The sequence below is a fragment of the Tachyglossus aculeatus genome, chromosome 25 (genome assembly GCF_015852505.1).
Source record: "Tachyglossus aculeatus isolate mTacAcu1 chromosome 25, mTacAcu1.pri, whole genome shotgun sequence".
NCBI lineage: Eukaryota > Metazoa > Chordata > Mammalia > Monotremata > Tachyglossidae > Tachyglossus > Tachyglossus aculeatus.
The window spans coordinates 16054019-16075983 of NC_052090.1; the positions used below are offsets into that span (position 1 = coordinate 16054019).

At 42.1% G+C, this 21965-nt stretch overlaps 1 protein-coding gene across 1 annotated transcript in view; it reads left to right on the top strand.

Annotated features, from left to right (window-relative positions):
- The window catches only part of RP1 (RP1 axonemal microtubule associated), a 143335-nt gene that overhangs the window by 56807 nt on the left and 64563 nt on the right, over positions 1 to 21965 (top strand). Inside the window, exons 18-23 of the mRNA XM_038766522.1 lie at positions 1191 to 1277; positions 7420 to 7552; positions 9496 to 9647; positions 14185 to 14339; positions 19494 to 19552; positions 19917 to 19961. Coding sequence (XP_038622450.1) covers positions 1191 to 1277; positions 7420 to 7552; positions 9496 to 9647; positions 14185 to 14339; positions 19494 to 19552; positions 19917 to 19961 — 631 coding nt within the window. The remainder of the gene's footprint in view (positions 1 to 1190; positions 1278 to 7419; positions 7553 to 9495; positions 9648 to 14184; positions 14340 to 19493; positions 19553 to 19916; positions 19962 to 21965) is intronic.

The following is a 21965-nucleotide window of genomic DNA, read 5'->3' on the forward strand; positions in this document are numbered from 1 at the left end:
AGACCTGGGTTCTAAACCCCGATCTGCCACTTACTGCTGTGTGTGACCTTGGGCAAGTCATTTAACTTCTTTGTACCTCAGTTTCCTCAACTGTAAAATGGAGATTAAATGCTTGTTCTCCCTCCTACTTAGACTATGAGCCCCATGTGGGACAGGAACTGTGTCCAGTCGGATTAGCTTGTATCTGTTCCAGGGCTTGGAACAGTATTTGACACATAGCAATGGCTGAACAAATAAAATAATAATAATAATAATGCGAGTAAATGCAACATTTTAGATGGTTCTGGCCATCTAATGGCCCTCCAAATTTTATCCCCATGACATATATCTGCCTTGCAACTGAGAACATGTCCATGTCTAGAATATGAAAAATGACCATAATGATGATGGTATTTATTAAGTGCTTATTTTGGGCTAAACACTGAGCTAAGCACCAGAGTAAATACAAAATACCACATGGGTCTCACCATCTAAGAGAGAAGGAGATCAGGTATTTTATCTCTGTTTACAATAAGGAAATTTAAAATAAGTTACCTTTCCAAAGATTCACAGAAGGCAAGTGGTGGAACTTGGATTTCTTCACCAGCAGGAGACAAGCATGCTTTCAATAAGACAACTAAGTAGGGAGCCTCTTTGGAGAGTTCAGTCTTGAACTTTCTATGGTCCAGCCCCTACAGAACTCCCAGAGAATTCCAAGGGAATTTAGGTAACAGAACAGGATCTGCTTCCCCACTCCCCACCATCCCCTGCCTTTCCTTACAATCATCCTTTCCCATTGGATGAGGCACAACAAAACCTCATATTGGCTGAGCCCATAGGAGATGTTGGCCCTCCGCTGATTCGAGTTGGTCTTCTCATCCTATCAAAAGCCCATATTTTGCTCATCAACAAAGGCAGGAAAAGGGAAAGAACTTCCAAGCCAGATCTCAGCTGAAGAAATGGGGTCAAAGTGAGAAGTGTGGCTAAAGCCTAATAAGAGGAGATGAGTGGGGTTCTCTATCTTCAGAGTCACATTCTCTCTTGCCTCCGTCCACCTGTGTTACTTCAGTCTAGTCACATGACATCTCTGCTTCCCTTTTTTAGGGACTCTCCCAAAAGAGATCCCGGAGATTAGGGGCCAGAGGGGACGACTCATGACTGGAAACAACATTTTAAAGTAATTCTGCCTTTCTATTTTTATTTCCATTCAGATCAAGCTAAAAAATGTTGGTGAGCTCTATAAAATAAGAATAGGACATGATGGAACCAGTGGCCAACCCGAATGGAAGTTAGAAAAGGTAACAGCATTTTTTGCGTATTTGATTTGGACATGAGTACAGCATGCTATTTTACGTTGAGTAAGACCATTTTAATAACAAAGTAGTATCCAAGCCCCAGGTCAGTTTAAGTCAAGAAGCATGGGTCATTGCACAGATGATGAAATAAAATAAAATAGTGGAAAGAGCATAGGCCTGAGAGTCAGAAGACTTGGGTTTGAATCCCTGATCTGCCACTTATTGCTGTGTGACCTTAGCAAGTCACTTAACGTCTCTGTGCCTCAGTTTCCTCACTGGAAACACTTGAAAACATTTTATTTTTCCCCTGGCCTCTGGCTTCCAGAATTGAGGGAAAATGCAACAGAATCATAATTTTTTTTTAGCCCCCTTCACTTCTGGAAGCTTTTCAGGAAATTTGTTTGGTTTGGCAGATCAAAGAGTTTCTCTCCTGTCAATACTTTAGAATCTAGACTTTTTTTTTTAACTCTCAAACCAGTTCACTTCCACATCTCACCCCAAATCTGTTTCACCATTTTGATACAATCTCTAACCTGCTAAATCTAACTTCCTGTGGAGTCCAAGTTTACCATTGGTGCCTTTGATAAAAATTCAACTTGAATTAAAGTTGAGGGGTTATGAGCAGAGTTTAATGAAAAAGACATAGGTTGGAAATAACTGGAATCAGTATTACAGCATGGGCCTGGAAATCAGAAGGACCAGGGTTCTAATTCTGGCTCTGCCACTTGTCTGCTGTGGGATTTTGGGCAAGTTGCTTAACTTCTCTGTGACTCAATTACCTCATCTGTAAAAAGGGGAATAAGTCTGTGAGCCCCACTTGAGACAGGTACTGTGTCCAGCCCAATTGACTTGTATCTATTCCAGCACATAATAAGTGCCTAACAAATGCCACAATAATTATTAATGTGATTATAACGATGATGATGATTATTAACTATTCACTAACTGCTGTGCCTGGCCTTAACACGTAATGATAAGACGTGGTCCTCCTAAAAAGATCTCACAGTCTAATCAGGGAATCTCTCAATTAATCAATGAATAGTATTTATTGAGGGCTTATTCTGTGCAGAGGACCGTACTAAGCTCCAAGTTGTACTGAATACAAATAATTGTGTTTAAATATGAGTCAAATATATAACTGTTTTGATACTAGCTGCCACTGTTTAGGTCACTAGCCTAGTTGCTGGAGTAATTGCAGCATCTGGAAACAGGTGACCCTACACTGGGGTGATATTTTGAAGAAGGGGAGATATGTGGTTTGATGAGAGGAAGAATAGTGGCAGTCCATAGGAGCATGGGAAGCACAGGTACATTCCATGCACAGGGAATGTGTCTGTTTATTGTTGCAGTGTACTCTCCCAAGAGCTTAGTACAGTTCTTTTCACACAATAAGTGCTCAATAAATGACTGAATGACTAAATTGAATGAATTAAGCTGGTGGGGGGAGGTCAGGTGGGGGAAGAGGTATTCCAATTAAGGGGAATGGCAAGTGTGAAGGTTTAAGGAGAGTAGGAGGGAGGGTGCTGCAGAGCAAGGGCCTTGGAGTGAAAAGGACCTGGGTTCTAATCCCGGCTCTGCCACGTGTCTGCTGTGTGACCTTGGGCAAGTCACTTCATTTCTCTGGACCTCAGTTACCTCATCTGTAAAATGGGGACTAAGAATGTGAGCCCCAGGTGGGACAGGAACTATGTCCAACCTGATTAACTTGTAACTAAGCCAGCACTTAGAGCAGTAAGTGCTTAACAAGTACCATAATTATTATTACTCAAGGATTAAAGATGTCATTCATGAAACTTACAAGTCTATCATGCCTCTCTGTTATCCCCTGGTGGCCTTTTGACCAGTGAATATTTGTTAGCGCATAACAGAGAGAGGCTAAAGCAATACGAGATAATGAAATTTGACTCGGTTATTTTACTAGCTGCTTGATAGTTCTGGTAAAAAATTATAGGAGAGAGCCATGTTAGATGGGAAATAATGAAGTTTCTGGATTTCAATCATCCATGAGATCCTTGGCCTTTATTTTTCAAGGATAATTGAAAATTGGCTAAATAGTGTAGTTTTTTGACAATCAGGCATAGGACCTTTTGAAAGGTTGTGCCACGGTTTGCTTTCCTGGCGACTGTGTCTGTCGCTTGTTAGGACTGGCAAGCACCATTTTTATCTTGCCAGAGCATGATGTGGTCAGAGAGTGTTTTCAGATGTTTATTCATTCAGCAATTTTTATCCATGAACTATTCTGTAGAGAGAATAGTGTGCTTATTTGACTACTTAAAGTATCCTCTGCTCCTCCTTTCATACCCTCTCTCCATCATTCCACTCATCATTAGTTAGGTACACAGTAGTCTTAGGGACACATCAAGTGACAGATCTATCCTTTCCAGATGACATCTGTACAGTAATCAAGGCAGATATGTCAGGAAAGCATATATCTATTCATGCACACAGTCTTTTTTGGCCACTATTCCACCTTGGGGTATTCCAGTTGGAACCTAGATAAACTGTGTTGCTCTCTCTTATTCTCTCCATCCCTATCAGATCCTTCCTTAGGGGAAATAACTGACTTGCTGCTAGAGAGAGATGGGAGACAGAATGGAGGGGGTGCATTGATGAAATTCACCTCCTGCTCCCAGGGCCATGTAATGAAGAAACTAAAACACCTCAGAGAGATGGAATAAATTGCTCTAGTCCACACAAATCCCGGGTAAATTTAGAATTAGAGCTTAATCCTTGGGAACTCCATTCCCACCACCTCACAAGTTTCACAGTGACTCCCGTGAACTATCCTCTATGCACTGTATATTGTTGGTTCCAGCTTCTTTAAACATGGGGTCAAATTTCTCAGTGTAACTAAGAGTTTCCCCGCACTTCAGGGAATCAATAGAGAGTTGTAAAGTATGCTTATGTTTTGCTGTAAAGCCGCTAGTTTGAGATTGTAAATCAGCAGGGGGAGCGCTCCAAATGAGTTTATGAAATTTTTGTCTGGTCCTCAATTAAAACTCCATTCCAATCAGCTAGGAATTAGAAATTATGACTGCTGAGGATTTGGGACAAGAAAGACACTTTTTTTTAAAGACTTTATTTTGAATGAACTTTCCATTATATAGGATTTTAAGGAAAGTGGGTGGCATTTTACATCTCCCTGGTTTCTGATCTCTGCTCCTCTAGTCCAATTATGTCTGCAGCTTGAAAATTTGAGAGTACCATTCTATTCTCTTGGTATACTCAATTTCACAGGCTCACATTTCAAATCATTATAAATCAATATAATGAGTTTTTAATAGGGGTGCTTTGAGGAAGGAGATTTCTGGGGAAAATACCCTACTAAGAATTGCATGTAAAGCCCATAGAGAATCCCATTTTTACAAAGGGAATAATGCTTCTGTAATAATCAACTACTATTAAAAACTGTCGCATCTTGCAGGAAATGTATTCTATAAATTATTATTTAAAAGAAATACGGGTAACAGTTAACAGCTTCTGTGTCAAATGACATAGTCAAAGGAAGTCAGAGAAACTCAAAAGATAGGGGAAGCATGAATCAAAATTACATAAGTAACAGAAAATATGTTTAATTCATTTTGTTCTTTGTAAAACTGAGAAATAGGGAAACGGTTTTACATTTAGCTCAGGTAAGAGCAAACTGAGAATATTCTACTGACCTTTTGGGACTGCAACTGTGTCTTCTGTACATCTGTTCATGCTAATGACAATAATAATAATCATAATAATAAGTTAAGCACTTATTATGTGCCAAACACTGTACTAACTGCTGGGGTAGATACCAGATAATCAGGTCCGACATGGTGATTACATTCTAGGTAGGAGGAAGCACAGCTATTGAATTCTTATTTTGCAGATGAGGCACAGAGAAGGTAAGTGATTGTCCCAGGTCACACAGCAGATAAGTGGTGGAGCCAGGATTAGAACCCAAGTCCTCTGACTTCCAGGCCCCTGCTCTTTCCACTAGGCAACTCTGCTTCTATCTGGTCATGGCAGTTTAATGATGGCATTTATTAAGCGCTTACTATGTGCAAAGCACTGTTCTAAGTGCTGGGGAGGTTACAAGGTGATCGGGTTGTTGTGATCGGGTTGTCCCATGGGGGGCTCACAGTCTTAATCCCCAATTTACAGATGAGGTAACTGAGGCTCAGAGAAGTTAAGTGACTTGCCCAAAGTCACACAGCTGGCAATTGGTGGAGCCAGGATTTGAACCCATGACCTCTGACTCCAAAGCCCGTGATCTTTCCACTGAGCCACGCAGCTCAAGGTGAAGCCAGTGGTAATGCCTCTGGGCCTGACCATTCTTGAAACGATTGCGTGAACCTCCTGCTTCCACTTCATCCCTTCCACCTCCCTTCTTCACCTTCTACAATTCACTTTCCACCACCTTCACTCCAGTGATACTGCACTCTCTAAGATCACCAGTGGCCTCCTTCTTCCCAAATCTAACAGACTCTACCGCAGCCTAACCCTCCTCCGCCTCTTGCTTGACTTCAATACTGTGTAACCTTCTCCTGGAAATACTATCTAACTTTGGTTTCTTCTGGTTCTTCTCTTACCTCAGTTTTCTTCTTTGGCTCTGTTTTCTCCCGCCTTAACTATCGACTTCCCTTATGGCTCAATTCTGGAACCCCTTAGACACAAGATTTTAAGATCCCCAAAGGCAGGGAAGCATGTCTCCGATATCCATTCACTTCTCCCAAGGGCTTAGGTCGGGCAGTCTGCACAAAATAGCCTCTCAATAAATACTATTGATTGAATGATTAAGCAACAATACACATATATACATATACATCTAAACAAAAGAACAAGTCTCAGTCTTAAGGCTTCAGGACCAAAACATACATGTTGGATAAAATATATATGTATCCAGCAAGTTCAAATACATGTATATATACCTATCTGAGTGTGTGTATAACTGAATTCATTGTTTGGATTGCAATTTGTGGGTGCTGAAAACCTAACTCACCACTCAGCGACTGTCTGGAACATTTGTTCTGGAAGATTTGGTTTATGTTTCTTCAGTTTTTTTCATTTCATTCACCTCTGCACTGTGGATTCCAGGAAAGATGTGAGATTTGTAAAGGCTGGAGGTCCATCAGAAAGATATTTTCTTATGAAAGATTTGCCAGTCCATTGAGTAGCAGGAGCATCAGCAGTTTCCTGGGGAAAAAAAATCATCATTCGACCCAATCTCCAATCAAATGTCTGCTTTCAAATGACTTCAGTAGTTCATAGAAGCCTTCTGAAATTTTAGGCTTCTTCTTGCAATATTCACTCAGTCACTTGGGAAGACTATGGTTTACCTTCACTTTCCAGTTAAATGATAAGCATTAGGAAGTTATAGCAAAAAGTCTCATGTACAGATAATGAGCAAGATCTTCAAGAGACTTACTGTTTGCCTTGAGTTCCCTGCAGGATTGCTGATGTCATCAGATCATCTATAACCCTCTGGGTTTTTCCTACTCCTCCCATTGTCCTTTTTGGCAGTCCAGGTTGCACCGCTTCCAGCAGCAGATGGGGGAGAGCAGGGCTGAGCTTCCATCATCTTTGGGCACTGCTGTCAATCAGATTTCTGGACCAGTTAGGGGGCCAACTCCCGGCCAAAGCAATCTTGTCTGAATGGGCCAAAGAAGGGAGATATCAGTTCATCTCTAGAAATGCAGTGGAAATGATTCAAGATCTCCATGCCATTGTGTTGAGACTGAAGCTTGGAGCATGTTTCCAAAGTAAAGAAAGAAACCCAGGATTCAGGGAGTATTTTTCAAATGGTGGCTCATTTTCCTCTGTAGAGATGACTCAGACTTTGGTAAATCACTTACCTGCTCTGCGCCCATTGAGAATTGGCATTTGTAGGAGCAGAATGCCAGCCTGACTGACCATCTAGTGGATCCCAGATCTGAACCCCTTTCTTCCGCTTCTAGACTGTGAGCCCGCTGTTGGGTAGGGACCATCTCTATATGTTGCCAACTTGCACTTCCCAAGCACTTAATACAGTGCTCTGCACACAGTAAGCGCTCAATAAATATGACTGACTGACTGAATGAATGAACCATATACCCAGGGGATATGCACTCATATGGCTTATACACAATTTCAGTACAAAGCTTCACCACATGACTGTCATTTCTTTTAACTATAGGTGACCATGGAGCACCTAAGGATTAGCAGAACCCTATACTTTGAAGCAAACAAGTGGTTATCTAGAACCTATGGTGATGGGGACATCATCTGTGAGCTCCCTGTAGAGCGCGAAGGGAAACCAGTTCTTCCAGGTATGTTGTTGATCCCAAGTGACGCATTTTATCCGTCAGTCCATCAGTCATGTTTATTAAAAACCTTCTATGTGGAAAGCACCATACTGAGGCACTTGGTGGAATACAAAGACATGGACTCTTCCCTCAGGGGCCTTAAAGTCTCACAACATTGCAGTCATATTACGGCTGCAAGATAGGTTGAAGATCATTTTTAGTCCTTTGAAACCTGAGAGAGAGACGAGAGAGGGAGAGAATGATGGTGTTACCAGGGGAACAGATTGCAATGGGAAAGGGTTTCCTAGAAAACACAGAATGAGGTAGGTAAAGATAGAAAGAGAATGGATGGCCTAGCCTCTTCTTAGACCAAGAAGCCAGTGGGGCCAGAGGGCAGAAGCCACAGAAAGAGGTGTCCAGAGGCTGGGGGATGGTCTTCAGAATGATGAGTGCATTGGGAAGCAGTGTGGCCCTGTGGAAAGAGCATGAGCCTGAGAGGCAGACGAGCTGCGTGCTGAAGGGATGTAGGGCTGAGGGAGGGGTGAATAAAGGGAACAATCAGGGTGACACAGAAGAGAGTGGGAGAAGAGGAAAGGAAGGCTTAGGGAAGGCCTCTTGGAGGAGATGTGCCTTCAATAAGGCTTTGAAGGTAGAAAGAGTAATTTTCTGTCAGATATGAAGAGGGAGGGAGTTCCAGGCCAGGGGCTAGATGTGGACAAAAGGTCTGTGGTGAGAACAATGAGTAGAGAAGTGTGTGGGGTGGGTTGTAGAGAGAAGCAAGGCAAGGTAGGAGGGGGCAAGGTGATAGAGTGCTTTGAAGTCGGTGGCAAAAAGTTTCTGTGAGCAACCAACCCCTGGAGGTTCTTGAGGAGCGAGGAAACAGACTGAAAGTTTTTGTAGAAAACTTTTCCAGGCAGCAGTGAAGTATGGACTGGAGTGGGGAGAGACAAGAGGCAAGGAGATCAGCAAGAAGGATAATAAAGTGGTAGCAGTTTGGATGGAGAGGAAACGGCGGATTTTAGTGATGTTTTGAAGGTTGAACCAACAAGATTTAGTGACAGATTGAATATGTGGGTCGAATGAGAGAGATGAGTCAAGGATAATGCCATGGTTATGGGCTTATGAGATAGGAAGGATGATGGTTCTGTCTACAGTGATGGGAAAGTAAGGGAGAGGACAGGATTTGGATAGGAAGATAAGGAGTTCTGTTTTGGACATGTAAGTTTGAGGTGTCTGCAGGATATCCAAGCAGGGATGTCTTGAAGGCAGGAGAAAATGCAAGACTGCAGAAAGGGAGAGTGATCAGGGCTGGAGATGTAAATTTGCGAATCATCTGCACAGAGGTGGAAGTTGAAGCCATGGGAATGAATGAGTTCTCCAAGGGAGTGGATGTAGATGGAGAATAGAAGGGCTCCCAGATCTGAACCTTAAGGGACTCCCACACTTAGAGGGTGGGTGGCAGAGGGGGAACCCGCAAAAGAGACTGAGAATGAGCCACCAGAGAGATAGGAGGAGAACATGGAAAGGACGGTCAGGGAGGCCGAGGTGGAGTATGTTTCCAGGAGAAGGGGGTGGTTTACAGTGTTGAAGGTAGCTGAGAGGTCGAGTAGGATTAGGATGGAGTAGAAGTCATTGGATTTGACTTGAAGGAGATCATTTGTGACCGTTCAAGGGGCTGTTTCTGTGGAGTGAAGGGGCCAGAAGCCAGATTGGAGGGGGTCAAGGAGAGAATGGAGTAGAAGGACTTGAGACAGTGGGTGTAGACAAGTCTCTCAAGGGTCTTGGAAAGGAATGGTAGGAGGGAGATGGAGTGATAAGTGTCCTGAAGGTCAACAAACTTGTGATTTTCCACCTCAAGGAGGGACAGCTCTTTAAGAGCAACTTCTGCCAATGCCCTTTCTGAACCCTTATGACCTTAAGTCAGCAGCAACTTGGATCACACTGGTCTCCATTTCTTGACTTGATAGTGGTGAAGTACCATGTTTATGTCCACACTGGCCAAATGAAGCAAGCAGAAACCAAATCCTCAGTTTATCTATGTATCTACGGAGAAAGAGGAGACTCTGGCCTAAGGCTTCTGCATAAATCTGACATGCCCATGAAATTTCAGCGAGGACAGGTGAGTCTGCACATGAAAGTCTCTGGAGTCTCAGCAGCATACTGCAAGGGTCCATTTTATGCATGGCATTTTAGAGTTGTTTATATGTGATGTTTTAGAATTGATACAGACACCCTGCTTTGATTTTAGGAGCTCTTTATTGAAGCTATCCTGCTGGCATGTCATTAAATTGTAAACTCATTAAATTGGATTTAATTAAATTAAATTATAGGGTCCTTAAGGACAGAGAACCAGTATCTTGCTACTATTCTACTCTCCCAAGCTCTTAGTAGAACATTTAGCACTCAGTCAGTGTTCAATAAATGCCATTGCTTGATTGATGTACAGTATTTGAAAGACAGTTCTGAAGAGAGAGCAGAGTCCTTGCTATCCAGCAGTGAACAGTCAAACATGGAGGAGAAGGCCATTAAACTTAGTGTTAATGGAAAGAGGGAAGAAAAATGTGGAGAAAAACACCAGGGACCAAGTATCAACATGTTCTGCCAAGACTAAAAGACTTTGAGTCTCAGAAGAATCTTTTCCTGCAAATTTCATGTAATAATACACTGGCCCTTTAAAAAGCACCATTAAAGCTATATTTTTAGCCCTTTGAGTACCTTATTTTACATAGCGAAGATGTCATCCTTTTTGATTTTTATGTAACTAGAGTTTTCCCAAGAGTAAAATATTCACTTTAGTGAAACTTGACAAGTTGTAGGGGTTCTGGTGATAGACTTATAAGATAAGTAAGGTATAATGTATTTTCCTACATACAGAGCAGGCACTGCTTATGTGATCTCAAATCTAGGACATGAGTTAAATCATTAACGGGAGCATTTCTAGGAAGGAACGACTCAGAGGACTATTTTAGAGGTTCTTTATCATACAATTTGTGTCAAAAGGTTAGGTGTTTGAGAAAAGTACAGATGACAAAATGTGCCCATCCCTTTCCCCTGTGAACTTTGAGAACTAAAATTAATTTTGACTTCTTCCATCACCCATGAAAGGCTAGAGTTAGCATTATCTCTGGGGCTGCTTTTAGACAGAAGAGACTCCCTTACAATTGTCCTGACTAGCCATTCACATGGCTACAGATAAAAACAATTTTTCAAAAACGTTATCTTTTTCTAGGACCAGGGGTTACCCTGTACCTACCTTATCTGCTCTTCCATGCCAGAATGGGATTAAAGTTGGACTTTGGCTTTGCTCTATAGCAGTTTCGTCTTCTCTTCTTGGCGTCCATAGAGAAGCAGCATGGTCTAGTGGATAGAGCGTGGATCTGGGTTTTAATTCCGGCTCCGCCACGTGTCTGCTGTGTGACCTCAAGCAAGTCACTTAACTTCTCTGTGTCTCAATTACCTCATCTGTAAAATGGGGATTAAGATTGTGAGCCGAGACGGGGATTGTATTCAACCCAGTGCTTAGAACAGTATCTGGCACATAGTGTGTGCTTAACAAATACCACAATTATTATTGTTATTATTAATAGTTAGACATTCATGTACTTATAGTAATTATGATGGAATAGCAAATGACCTAATTTTAGGTATATCTGAATTCACCCTGTTATCCATATGTATTAGGATATTTGTGATTGATCATGGAATCCATATCTGTTGTTATTTGATGCTGCCGCTGATAATATAGCAGCTGTTTACATGTGAGGGTGTGGCTGAAGTTATCTCTATATACTCTAGAAAATTGCTCTTCCATTGGAAGCTGTAGATCTGACACTTCTGGCTGAACGTTCAGTGCCTCAGTTATACAATGAGCTTGTGCTTTCTGATTGCTGCATTCAGTCAATTGATCGATAGTATTTATGAAGCATTTACTGTATGCAAAGCATTGTAATAATAATTATTATGGTATTATTAAGCACTTACTATGTTCCAGGTGCTGTACCAAGCACTGGGGTGGATATAAGCAAATCATGTTGGACATAGTCCCTGTCCCACAGAGGGCTCACAGTCTTAATCCCCATTTTACAGATGAGGTAACTGAGGAACAGAGAAGTTAAGTGACTTGCCACACAGCAAACAAGTGGCAGAGCTGGGATTAGAACTCATCACCTTCTGACTCAGGCTTCTGCTCTATGCACTATGCACTAAGCACTTGTACTAAGCATTGGGATAGTACAATGCAACAGATTTGCTAGACATTTCCCTTCCACTTGGAGTTTACCCTCTAGATTGGACTAGGTGCTGCTACTGCTTACTGGCAGTCCCACAACTAGTTGTCGTTGTTTGAAGTCCTGCTTCATTGTGTTTCTAGCATCTGTGCTGAACAACATCTTCAAGTCCCCCCGCAGTTCAGCTCCCCATTCAAGGGCTTCTTGGGATTCCTGCAGCCTGTAGAGCAGTAATTCAAGACCTGAGGAACTGTGTTATGGCAAGCTCGGTGCTCGTTGAGTGGCTGAATTTTAGTTCCTAGAGATCAGTAATCGTGACTCACTAGTCAAGATTGGTAAACTGACCTCTGTAGTGAGTGTGCCAAACATCAGGCCATAATCACCAGCAAGAGATCATAGATGCAGCAAGCTTTAAATAGTGCCATCCTGTGCTTACTTTGTAATGAAAGAGGTGCCCCATGCCCAGAAGTGATGTGATTTTACACTTTAAATGTTGCTTGATTGTTCTGCATTATGAAAGCTGCATGGCAGCAATATTACACACATCCAGTAGGAACCAGTTAGCAGAAAGAGCAGCCTGCCAGTATCGATCTGTAGGAATGTTTGATTTTCATGGTAATTAAATCTAAAATAGAGATGTAGTTTTTGCTTTCATAATTGAAATGGCAAGTCCAGAGGTTCCAAGGCTGAACTACTGGAGGTGCCAGGCTAGGAGTCCCAAAGCCTTGAGGTGCTGGAGGTATGAACCACGAAGCTCAGAATCACCAGGTCAACGAACAACTAAGCCTAAAGATACCAGGGGTATGAACCATGGAGTCTAGAGGTGCCAGGTCTGTAAAATCCAAAATCTGGAGGTGCCAGGGCTATAGACTACCAATTCCAAAAGTGTCATGCCAGAATCCTGGTAGCTCTGGCACAAATGGGACACTTTAGAGAGTACTGCATGCCAGAAGGATGCTTGGATTCTGACAATAATTTGGGGTGTCAAGTACTGGATTCTTAACAAACTCTTGATAGCAATGCAGCCAGTGTATGGAGAATTCCAGAGCACTCATGCATCTCATGTGTAACCCCCAGGTGAATGAAAACACTGCAAGTAGTGGATAAGTATGGGACTGGGAGTCAGAAGGTCTTGGGTTCTAATCCCAGCTCTGCCACTTGTTTGCTGTGTGGCCTTGGGCAAGTCACTTCACTTCTCTGTGCCTCAGTTTCCTCATCTATAAAATGAGGATTAAGACTCTGAGCCCCATGCAGGACAGGAACTCTGTCCAACCTGATTTCCTTGTATCCCCCCCAGCACTTAGAATAGTGCCTGGCATAGAGTAAGTGGTTAAGAAATACACAATTATTATCATTATCAACCATATGGAAGTCAGTATCCTCTGTCCATGATCCATGTTACACTGTCACCATGTTGTTATGGATTGGAAACATACCTGAATAGGGCCACGTTTGGTGTCAGCCTGCACCCAAAACCAAAAATTTCAACATTTTGTGCTACTCAGGCATCCCACGTTCAGTAATTGGTTAATAGAACTGCAGAAAACAGTTCGTTTGCATAGGATTAAAGGGACTTTAAGGATCCTCTGGAAGAAATTAATTTTTTTTTAAGAAATCCAGAACCTGATCCCAGAATTCTCTACTAATACAGGTGACTAAGTCATTTTTTGCAACAACCCATTAGCTGTAGTTTCTGGAATTGGTCAAATTATTACACCAGAGATGGATTCTGGACCATGGTGTTGTTCTTGTATCCCGGGAGGACAAGAGAGTGTTTATTTTTGCTGAGTTCCTTCTAACTATTGTACTTCCAATTCTCCTCCTTCAGTGCACCAAATATATCATGGTATATTGTTGCGGTAAACTGACCAAAAACGTTTAGGATGCAAGAATTTAGGCTCTAGCAATTTGCATCCCCAAGCTGAGAGAAGTGCTTACCATAAATCCTCAGAGTACGAAGGAAGAAGAAAAATAAAAAATTGAATTCCTCCTTTTCCTATTTTGCGTCTTCTTCTGTTTCCACCCACCTTGGCTCATAAGCATTGTTTATAGAAATGGAATTGCTTGCTCCTCAGTGAGTGAACCTGTAGGGTCAGCCTGACTTTCACCTAATCATCGGCTACTTGGCTCTTGTATTAGCCGTTTTCATCAAGGTCAAGCATCCAGATGAATAAGAAGTCCAAAATGAATTTGATTAATTTAGTCTTTTTCACATTGGATGACACTTTAAGTGGAGACGGGAGAGGGAATCCTGGAAAAATATACATTTTAGATGCATGAAAATGTAATTTGCTTCTTTTTCTTCTGTTATTACCCTTTTGGATGTCAGCATCAAAAGGCTTATCTACTTTTCCTTGTGCTATTGTTATTGCTCCCATTTGTCATGTGCTGGACCCTGGTTGATATTGTGGGTTTCTTCTCTGTCTTTAGATTGATATGTTTCAAGTAGAAGCAGTGTCTCTTGGCAATCTGCAGAAGGTGCTGTTGCACTGTGAGGCCAGTGAGCGATCCCAATACTGGTACTGTGCTAAAGTCATCATCAGAGAACCGGAGAAGGAAGGAGAGTCGGTCTTCAACTGTGAACGGTATCGTTTACTCCAGAACTGTAACAAAATGATTTCACCTTCCTCTGACACGAAAAGGCCTCCGTGAGCTGGCTGTTTGTCTGCTGAGCCCAGATTTTTATCTCCCCACCCTATTTCCCCCTGCTCCTGGCGCTAGAGCAGTTCCACCTCATCTACAGCATTTGGGTTCTCTCACCCTTCTTTCCCCTTATATTCATACCCTTAAACTCTGTTTCTCCCCTCAATACTTGTAATTTATTTCAAATTTGTTTCCCCGGCTAGACTGTAAGCTCCTTGAGGTCAGGGACCATGTCTAATAACTTCATTGTAATAATAATGATGGCATTTGTTAAGTGCTTAGTATATGCAGAGCACTGTTCTAAGCACTGGGGGGGATACAAGGTGATCAAGTTGTCCCACATGGGGCTCACAGTCTTAATCCCCATTTTACAGATGAGGTAACTGAGGCTCAGAGAAGTTAAGTGACTTGCCCAAGGTCACACAGCAGACATGCGGCAAAGTCAAGATTCAAACCCATGACCTCTGACTCCAAAGCCCGTGCTCTTTCAATTGAGCCACGCTGTACTTTTCCAAGTGCATAGTTCAAAGCTCCACATAGAGTAAGTGCTCAATCAATTAGTGGTATTTATCCAGCGCTTAGAACAGTGGTTGGCACATAGTAAGCACTTAACAAATACGGACATTATTATTATTATTGAGCATTTATTGTGTGCAGAACACTGTACTTAGCCCTTGGCTGAGTACAATCCAACAGAGTTAGGAGACACATTCCCTGCTCACAAGGAGCTTACAGTCTAGAGGTGCTCACTAAATTTGATCAATAGATTGATTTTGCATTTTACGCATGCAGGCAGTATGCACCCTCCCTGTGAGTTTGGATGGTAACCTCTTGAGCAAGCTAAAGAAGGAGTCATTTCTGAGTCCCATCAGATTTAAAACAGACTTGAGAGCCATCCCCAAGTCCCGCAGAGCACTTGTTTCCATATAAGCATACCCTCCTCCCTCTCCACCCAGAGATCAGGGCTTCAGTTGCCCTGGTGACTGATTACTGGATCCATTTCAAGGAAAGCCACTTTAAGTACCCTAGGTTGCACTCGGCTCAGGATCTGAAATGACTAGAGACCAGGACTGTAGGGGACACAGGCATTCTGTTAAAGGGATGGAGCTAAGGAGAGGATGTAGAAGGGAGACTGGGTTAGGGGAACACTGACATTGGCAGAATGGGGCCACCCCCAAAAAGGGGACTGGTGGAAAGAGATGAAAGAGTGGTTCTCTAACCAAGAAGAGGGCCAATCAGAGGTAAGGAGGAAATTGGGAAGAAGGGATGAAGGGAAAGTGATGGACAAATTGAGGGGTAGAGAAGCACCGGCATAGGGAGAGAAAAGCAGAGGAGGAGAAAAAGAGGAGGAGAGAGAGATGGGAGAGAAGGGAAGAAAATAGAAAAAAAGAAGGTAAGATGGGGACAGAAAGAGAGAAAAAGAAGAAAAACAGTTCAGCACAGCCTGGGTGAGAATGGAGAATCACATGGGTCCGAAATGTGATAATGTTTTAAAGTGATATTTTCCCAGTGAGTATGAAAAGGATATATTTTGCATTTTGCATTTTCAAGGGAAAGCGGGTGCATGGTACCTTTGTTTTCCAAACCATTCATCACCCTACCAGTGATGGCTTAATTTACAGACCTCCTGAAAGCAGGCAATGCATGCCAAGTCCAAACCCTTTAATGTCTCTTTATTGGAATGTGCTGCTCTCCACTGCCACAGAAGAACAATACTACAAGACTAGAATTTCCTATAAAAGGTGCGAGGATAAATCACACAAACAGGTTTTTTAAATTAAAACCTAATTGTCTGTGGGTAAATGGGTTAGAGTCCATTTTGTGGGTGGGTGGCTCTGTTGGAATCTTTCCACAGCAGCCAGCAGGAGGAAAGGGTGATGGAGGTAGGTGCAGGGGAAAAACAGGATTTTGGGAAATTGGGAGTGCTGTTTCTTAACAACCAAGCAAAGTCTGGAAATAGCAGAGGGAGAGATTATGTGGGGGCAAAAGCAACCAAAAAAACAGATGGGAAAGTATCCCTTAATATTGCTAAAAAAAGAAAAAAGGAATGAAAGTACTAAATGAAGAATTAAAGAAAGAGAATTCCAGGGGAAAGAATGGCTTTATGGGTTTTAACTATAAAAATCAAACTTCTTAATCAAACATCTCTTTTCTAACTGCATGGAAAAGGTAAGGTGAAAGTCCTAAGGTTTATCCATCGATTCTATAAATATCTGGCGTCTAATTATCCTTACATACCCGCTCACATCAAATACCTCCTTCCCAACCTCCAAATGCCCCAAAGGAGCATCAAACGTGTCACCCAGCTGCCCCCTGAGGGGTAAGATGGTTAGCAAATTTGGAGCCTAATTCTCTGGTTTGTGACTTCTAGCATCACTCTTTTGGAGTCTAGGAAGGGAGAACAAGGGGTGAATAAATGTATCAAATTCAAGTGCAAAGGGAATGCAGAAGGGAGTGGGAGAAGAGGAAATGAGAGTTTAGTCAGTGAAGGCCTCTTGTAGGAGATGTGCCTTCTATGTGTCTCCCTCCAGATTCTGCAGTCACAGTCCAACCAGGATCGTAAACTCTCCACGCGCCGTTGGGGTGGCTGCCCTGTGCTTGGATCCTAAGTAATAATAATAATAATAATAATGATGGCATTTATTAAGCGCTTACTATGTGCAAAGCACTGTTCTAAGCGCTGGGGAGGATACAAAGTGATCAGGTTGTCCCCCGGGGGGGGCTCACAGTCTTAATCCCCATTTTACATATGAGGTAACTGAGTCCCAGAGAAGTGAAGTGACTTGCCCAAAGTCACACAACTGACAATTGGCAGAGCCAGGATTTGAACCCATGACCTCCGACTCCAAAGCCCGGGCTCTTTCCACTGAGCCGTGCTGCTTCTCTAAGTAGCAACTGAGAGTATGGGCAAGATCCTTAAAGTATCCAGAGTTGTCCTCAGCCTTCTGAAGAAGGAGAACAAGCTTCCTTGTTTCCCTCTTATACTAAATTCTGAGGTTTAAAAGTCATCTAGTCAGCGATGCAATCTGGAACAGAACTGAGGTGAAAATGTTTTTCAGGCTATTGGGCCCTGATTGGAAGAACATGGGCCTGGGAATCAGGAGTCCTGGGTTCTAGTCGCAGGTCTACTACCGGCCTGCAGTTTGAACTCGGGCAACTCACTTTACCACTCTTGGCCTCAGTTTCCTCACCTGTAAAGTAGGGCCTGTCATGCCTGCCTCTCCCTACCTTAAAGGAGAGAGGATAAAATGAAATAATTGATGTGGAAGTTCTTTGGACTGTGCAAAGTAGATAATCCTTCAAGTTATTAATAATGTTATATAGCATACACTGATCAAGTAACTATTAAGAACTGTGGCTGTTATTGCCCTGTGTGCCTCCTGGAGCAGCATAAGTGATAAAATATCTGCAAAATATCTGCAAGGAGATGGCCACAGACAACTCTCCTTCCAGGGCAGGATTGTTATGGATCTGGCAGGGGGTTTTTATGGAGAAATGAGGGCAGCTTCTTTTGCCAGGAGGCTAGGGAGATAAGCTCATTGTTGAGTCCAGTCTCCCGTGGGTCAACATGGTTTGAGAAAACATGCATGACAGGGCACTTTAGCATGTACTCATTATGGGCAGTTAGCGTGGTGGTCTGGCCAGTGGAAAATCCTCAGCTGCAGAAATTGCAAAAGTGAAAGGAAAGAGTTCTATCATTCTCTTTTTAACTACTTAAAGAAAACCCACTGAGAAGCTGAATTAGGGCAGGGAGAGAGAGAGAAAGAGAGAGAGAGAGATACTACCGGGCAGTGGCTCTTTTTATGAGCCAAAAAAAGTGCAGCTTCATTTCCAAACCCGTCTCCAGGAAGCGATGGCTTTTGTCCACCCCAGATCCTCTAAACACATCCCTCTCTTTTTTGCTGCACACCCACAGCCTTATGCTCTGATTTTAATACAGTACCTTGAGAGGTTTTTCTTTCTTTTTTTTTTTTTTGAAAAAGATCAGATGGACACAAATCCATACTCTTTAATTGTTAGAATTTACCTTAATTCTGATTGCTGCTAGTATTCTTTTTTCACTGAACCTGGAAATAATGCACCAGCAGAGGGGATCTAAATCAACATCTATTAATTTTTCTTTAGGGTCCACAAAATGGATCACATATTTAACAACTTCCTGTTGGTTAAAAGATCAGGGACCCTTAGAATTGTTCCACCCGGTTCAGAATGGTCTATTTCATATATGTGGATGTATTTTATATGCGCACACACACATATAAATGGGTCTGAACTATACATATACACACACATGCCTAATGGCAAAACTGCAGCATGACAACTAGATGCTGCTATCATACAGACCAGATGGAAGCTCTGAACTGCCCAACAGCCACTGGTTAATTCAATCTCTGACTTCATCTGGTCACATGTGGGATCTACCAGTTAATCTTCAGCTTCTGGAAACACTTAGATCTTGGACCTTCTGCCCAACAATCTGTTTCAAGGGAATTGGTCTGACCTGTTGAGCAGGAGTTCAAACGAAAGCCTGATGCTTGGGCTGAGCAAGGTGTGTCTCTGTCTCAAGTCTTCTTGCCTCATTAGTGCCTTTGAAAAGAAGGGGCTAGGTAGGGTGCCAAGAGAGAGTAAGCGATGTGGTTCATTTTTTTCCCCCAAAAGAGAAAGGACCAGGTCTGAGTTATACCTTATGAACCATCTCCCTTTGAAATTTTCCAAAACTCTGAGTCCAGACTGAGTCTGTGAGAGTGACCTGACTCAGGGAGATATGCAGTGCTTAAGCTCTCCAGGGGCTTTGTCTGGGCTTCTCCAATTTTCTCTGGGGGTGGAAAACCTGGAAAACATCTTTTCATCAAGAAAAATTATTTTTGATTGGCCCCAAAAGCCACTCAATGAAGCAAAGTTGCCATGATTTACATGCCAGCAATTGCAAACACACCTACCCGTAGACAGGCTCAGTGCTTTAAGCTTCATTTTAGAAAGCATATCCTATTCCATGTTCATTCAAGGGGGAAAAAAGTGAAAAGCAGCTAATTTCCTTTTTTTCCACCCCTTTTCTCAGGTGGCTAATTTCCTTTTTTTTCCACCCCTTTTCTCAGGTGGCTTCCCTATATGTCCCAAGGCATAATTCAATCAGAAATTGAACTCTATCTTCAAGGTGAGGATTAATGCAATGTTTTGTAGGGGAGAGCACAGAATTTCTTTATTACTTTTCAGGTCTCTGTAAACACTTCCTCTTTCCCTCTGAGAGGGTTACAGGACCTATGCTGCCATGAAGTTTTTTTTTTTCTTGAGAGAGAGAGAGAGAGAGAGAGAGAGAGAGAGAGAGAGAGAGAGAGAGAGAGAGAGACTGTACACACACACATATGGTTGCCCAGGCATGCATGTACTCCTACTGTGAGGTAAAACAAATTGCTCACTTAGGATTTTGAAACAGTTAATTCCCACTCATCCTTCACTCCCTCCCTTTAATGTCATCAGACAGTTCTATTATTAACTGCACTTCACTTTTATATTTGCAGAAATGCAAATAAATCATCAGCCTAAAACGCAAGAGGAAGCGAATGGTAAATGTTGCTGCTTTTTCTAATCATCCAAAATCATCTATTTCTGTTTCAACATTACGTGCTTTGCATAGTTTTCTATTCTTATTCATTTTAAAAACATTGATTGAAAGTACCTTAAACTGCATCAATTCTATTTTGATATATAAAGAAAATTGCACAAATAATTCTGGCAGATGCTTCTCCTTGCACTCCAATAATTTTGAATGTCTTCACTATTCATCATTTGCTTAATAATCAATTTATCTTCATTTAATTTCATTTGGGTGACTATGGCAGTCATAGTTAGGATGCCATATGTGATCAGCGCTTTCATTAATTCTTTACTCTCCAAGTCAACCTGCAGTTGCCGGTCTATATTCTTCTTAGCTTGTTGGTCTTTGGAATTGATTTAAATGACATTTTCAGGAATCCTAGTCAACATAACTTTCCTCACAGTCATAAATACTTGGGTTGAGAAATCTCAAGAACATAATTAAATATCTGTTTGTAGTTTCCTGTTATATTTAAGATATTCAGAGAATCAAACACCCCATTTCTGTCCCCTGTCAAATCCTAATTATGCCATTAAATCTAATTACTCTTTAGATTATTTCTAGGCCATATTTTACCTTTATAAATGTTATTCTGAATAACAGAAATAACTAGAAAGAACTGCATTTGTTTTCTATTGGGAAAGAAAATTGTGTTTATTTCAGACCTATGGTTCAGGTAAAACCTCCTTCAAATAATGTCGCTGATACAGGTTGCTCAAATAGTGGATGGAGTTCTAAATTCTTCAATCTCTCCTTCCTCTGATTCCAGTCTCCCTTCTCTACTGTCTGTGTTGGAATTCCATTATCCAGTGGGTTCAATAAGTCTGGGCAAAGAAAATAAAAGTATTTCATAACTCTTAAGGAGCATGGGTAAAGTGAAGGGGTAATATCCATAGGTGGATTTAAAGGCATTGTTTGTCTAGATGAGGCTAGGCTGGGCTGGTATATTAAGCTGCAACATGTTTATAGAGACCATGTGAATAGACTATTATTGTTATTAACAATGAATAATTATAAATATTTAGTGTTTGTTATCAGTAACTTGAAATATTTTAATATTTAGTGTTTGGTATCAGTAACTTGAAATATTTTCTGCTTACCCTGGTGTACGTGAACTATAATTCGTCCAATATAGTGAGGAAAACAGTACAAATATTTGCATCATTGTACCAGTACCAAATGCATCATTGCAATCAATTACTGCTACCAGTAATAATGATGAGCCCGTTGTTGGGGAGGGACTGTCCCTATATGTTGCCATCTTGTACTTCCCAAGCGCTTAGTACAATGCTCTGCACGCAGTAAGCACTCAAGAAATACGATTGAATGAATGAATGAATGATACTGATTCAGCCAGACCCTGGGCTTTGCTGGAATAGATGGAAGATAAGAAGATCAGACACTGTCCCTGTCCTACGTAGTCCTGGCAGTCTAAGCAGGAGGGAGAGCAGGTATTTTGTGTCCACTGTACAGATGAGGACACTGAGGCATAGAGAAGTTGAGTGCCTTGCCTAAGGTCATCCAGCAGGCAAGTGGTAGGTCTGGGACTAGAACCTAGATCTCCTGACTCCTGGCCTGTTTCCCAAGATCAATAGATGCAAGGTCCCTCTGTGGAAGATCCTTTTACAGCCAAAGTGACCATAGCCAAGTGCTGATGATTTGCTGTAGGATCTGTCCCAGCTAGTGGTGATCTTGGTAGCCACTGCAATCACCGTTGCCCACTTTAGCCAGCTATTTCAGGATTTCTACTGGACCCATCACTTCACCCAACACAGTGCAACCCCCAGCATGAAGCAGCGTGGCATAGTGGGAGCCAGAGCACGGGCATCGGAGTCAGAAGGTCGTGGGTTCTAATCCTGGCTCCACCTCTTGTCTGCTTATGACTTTGGCCAAGTCACTTTACTTCTCTGTATCTGTTATCTCATCTGTAAAATGGAGATTGAGACTGTGAACCCAATGTGGGCAAGGACTG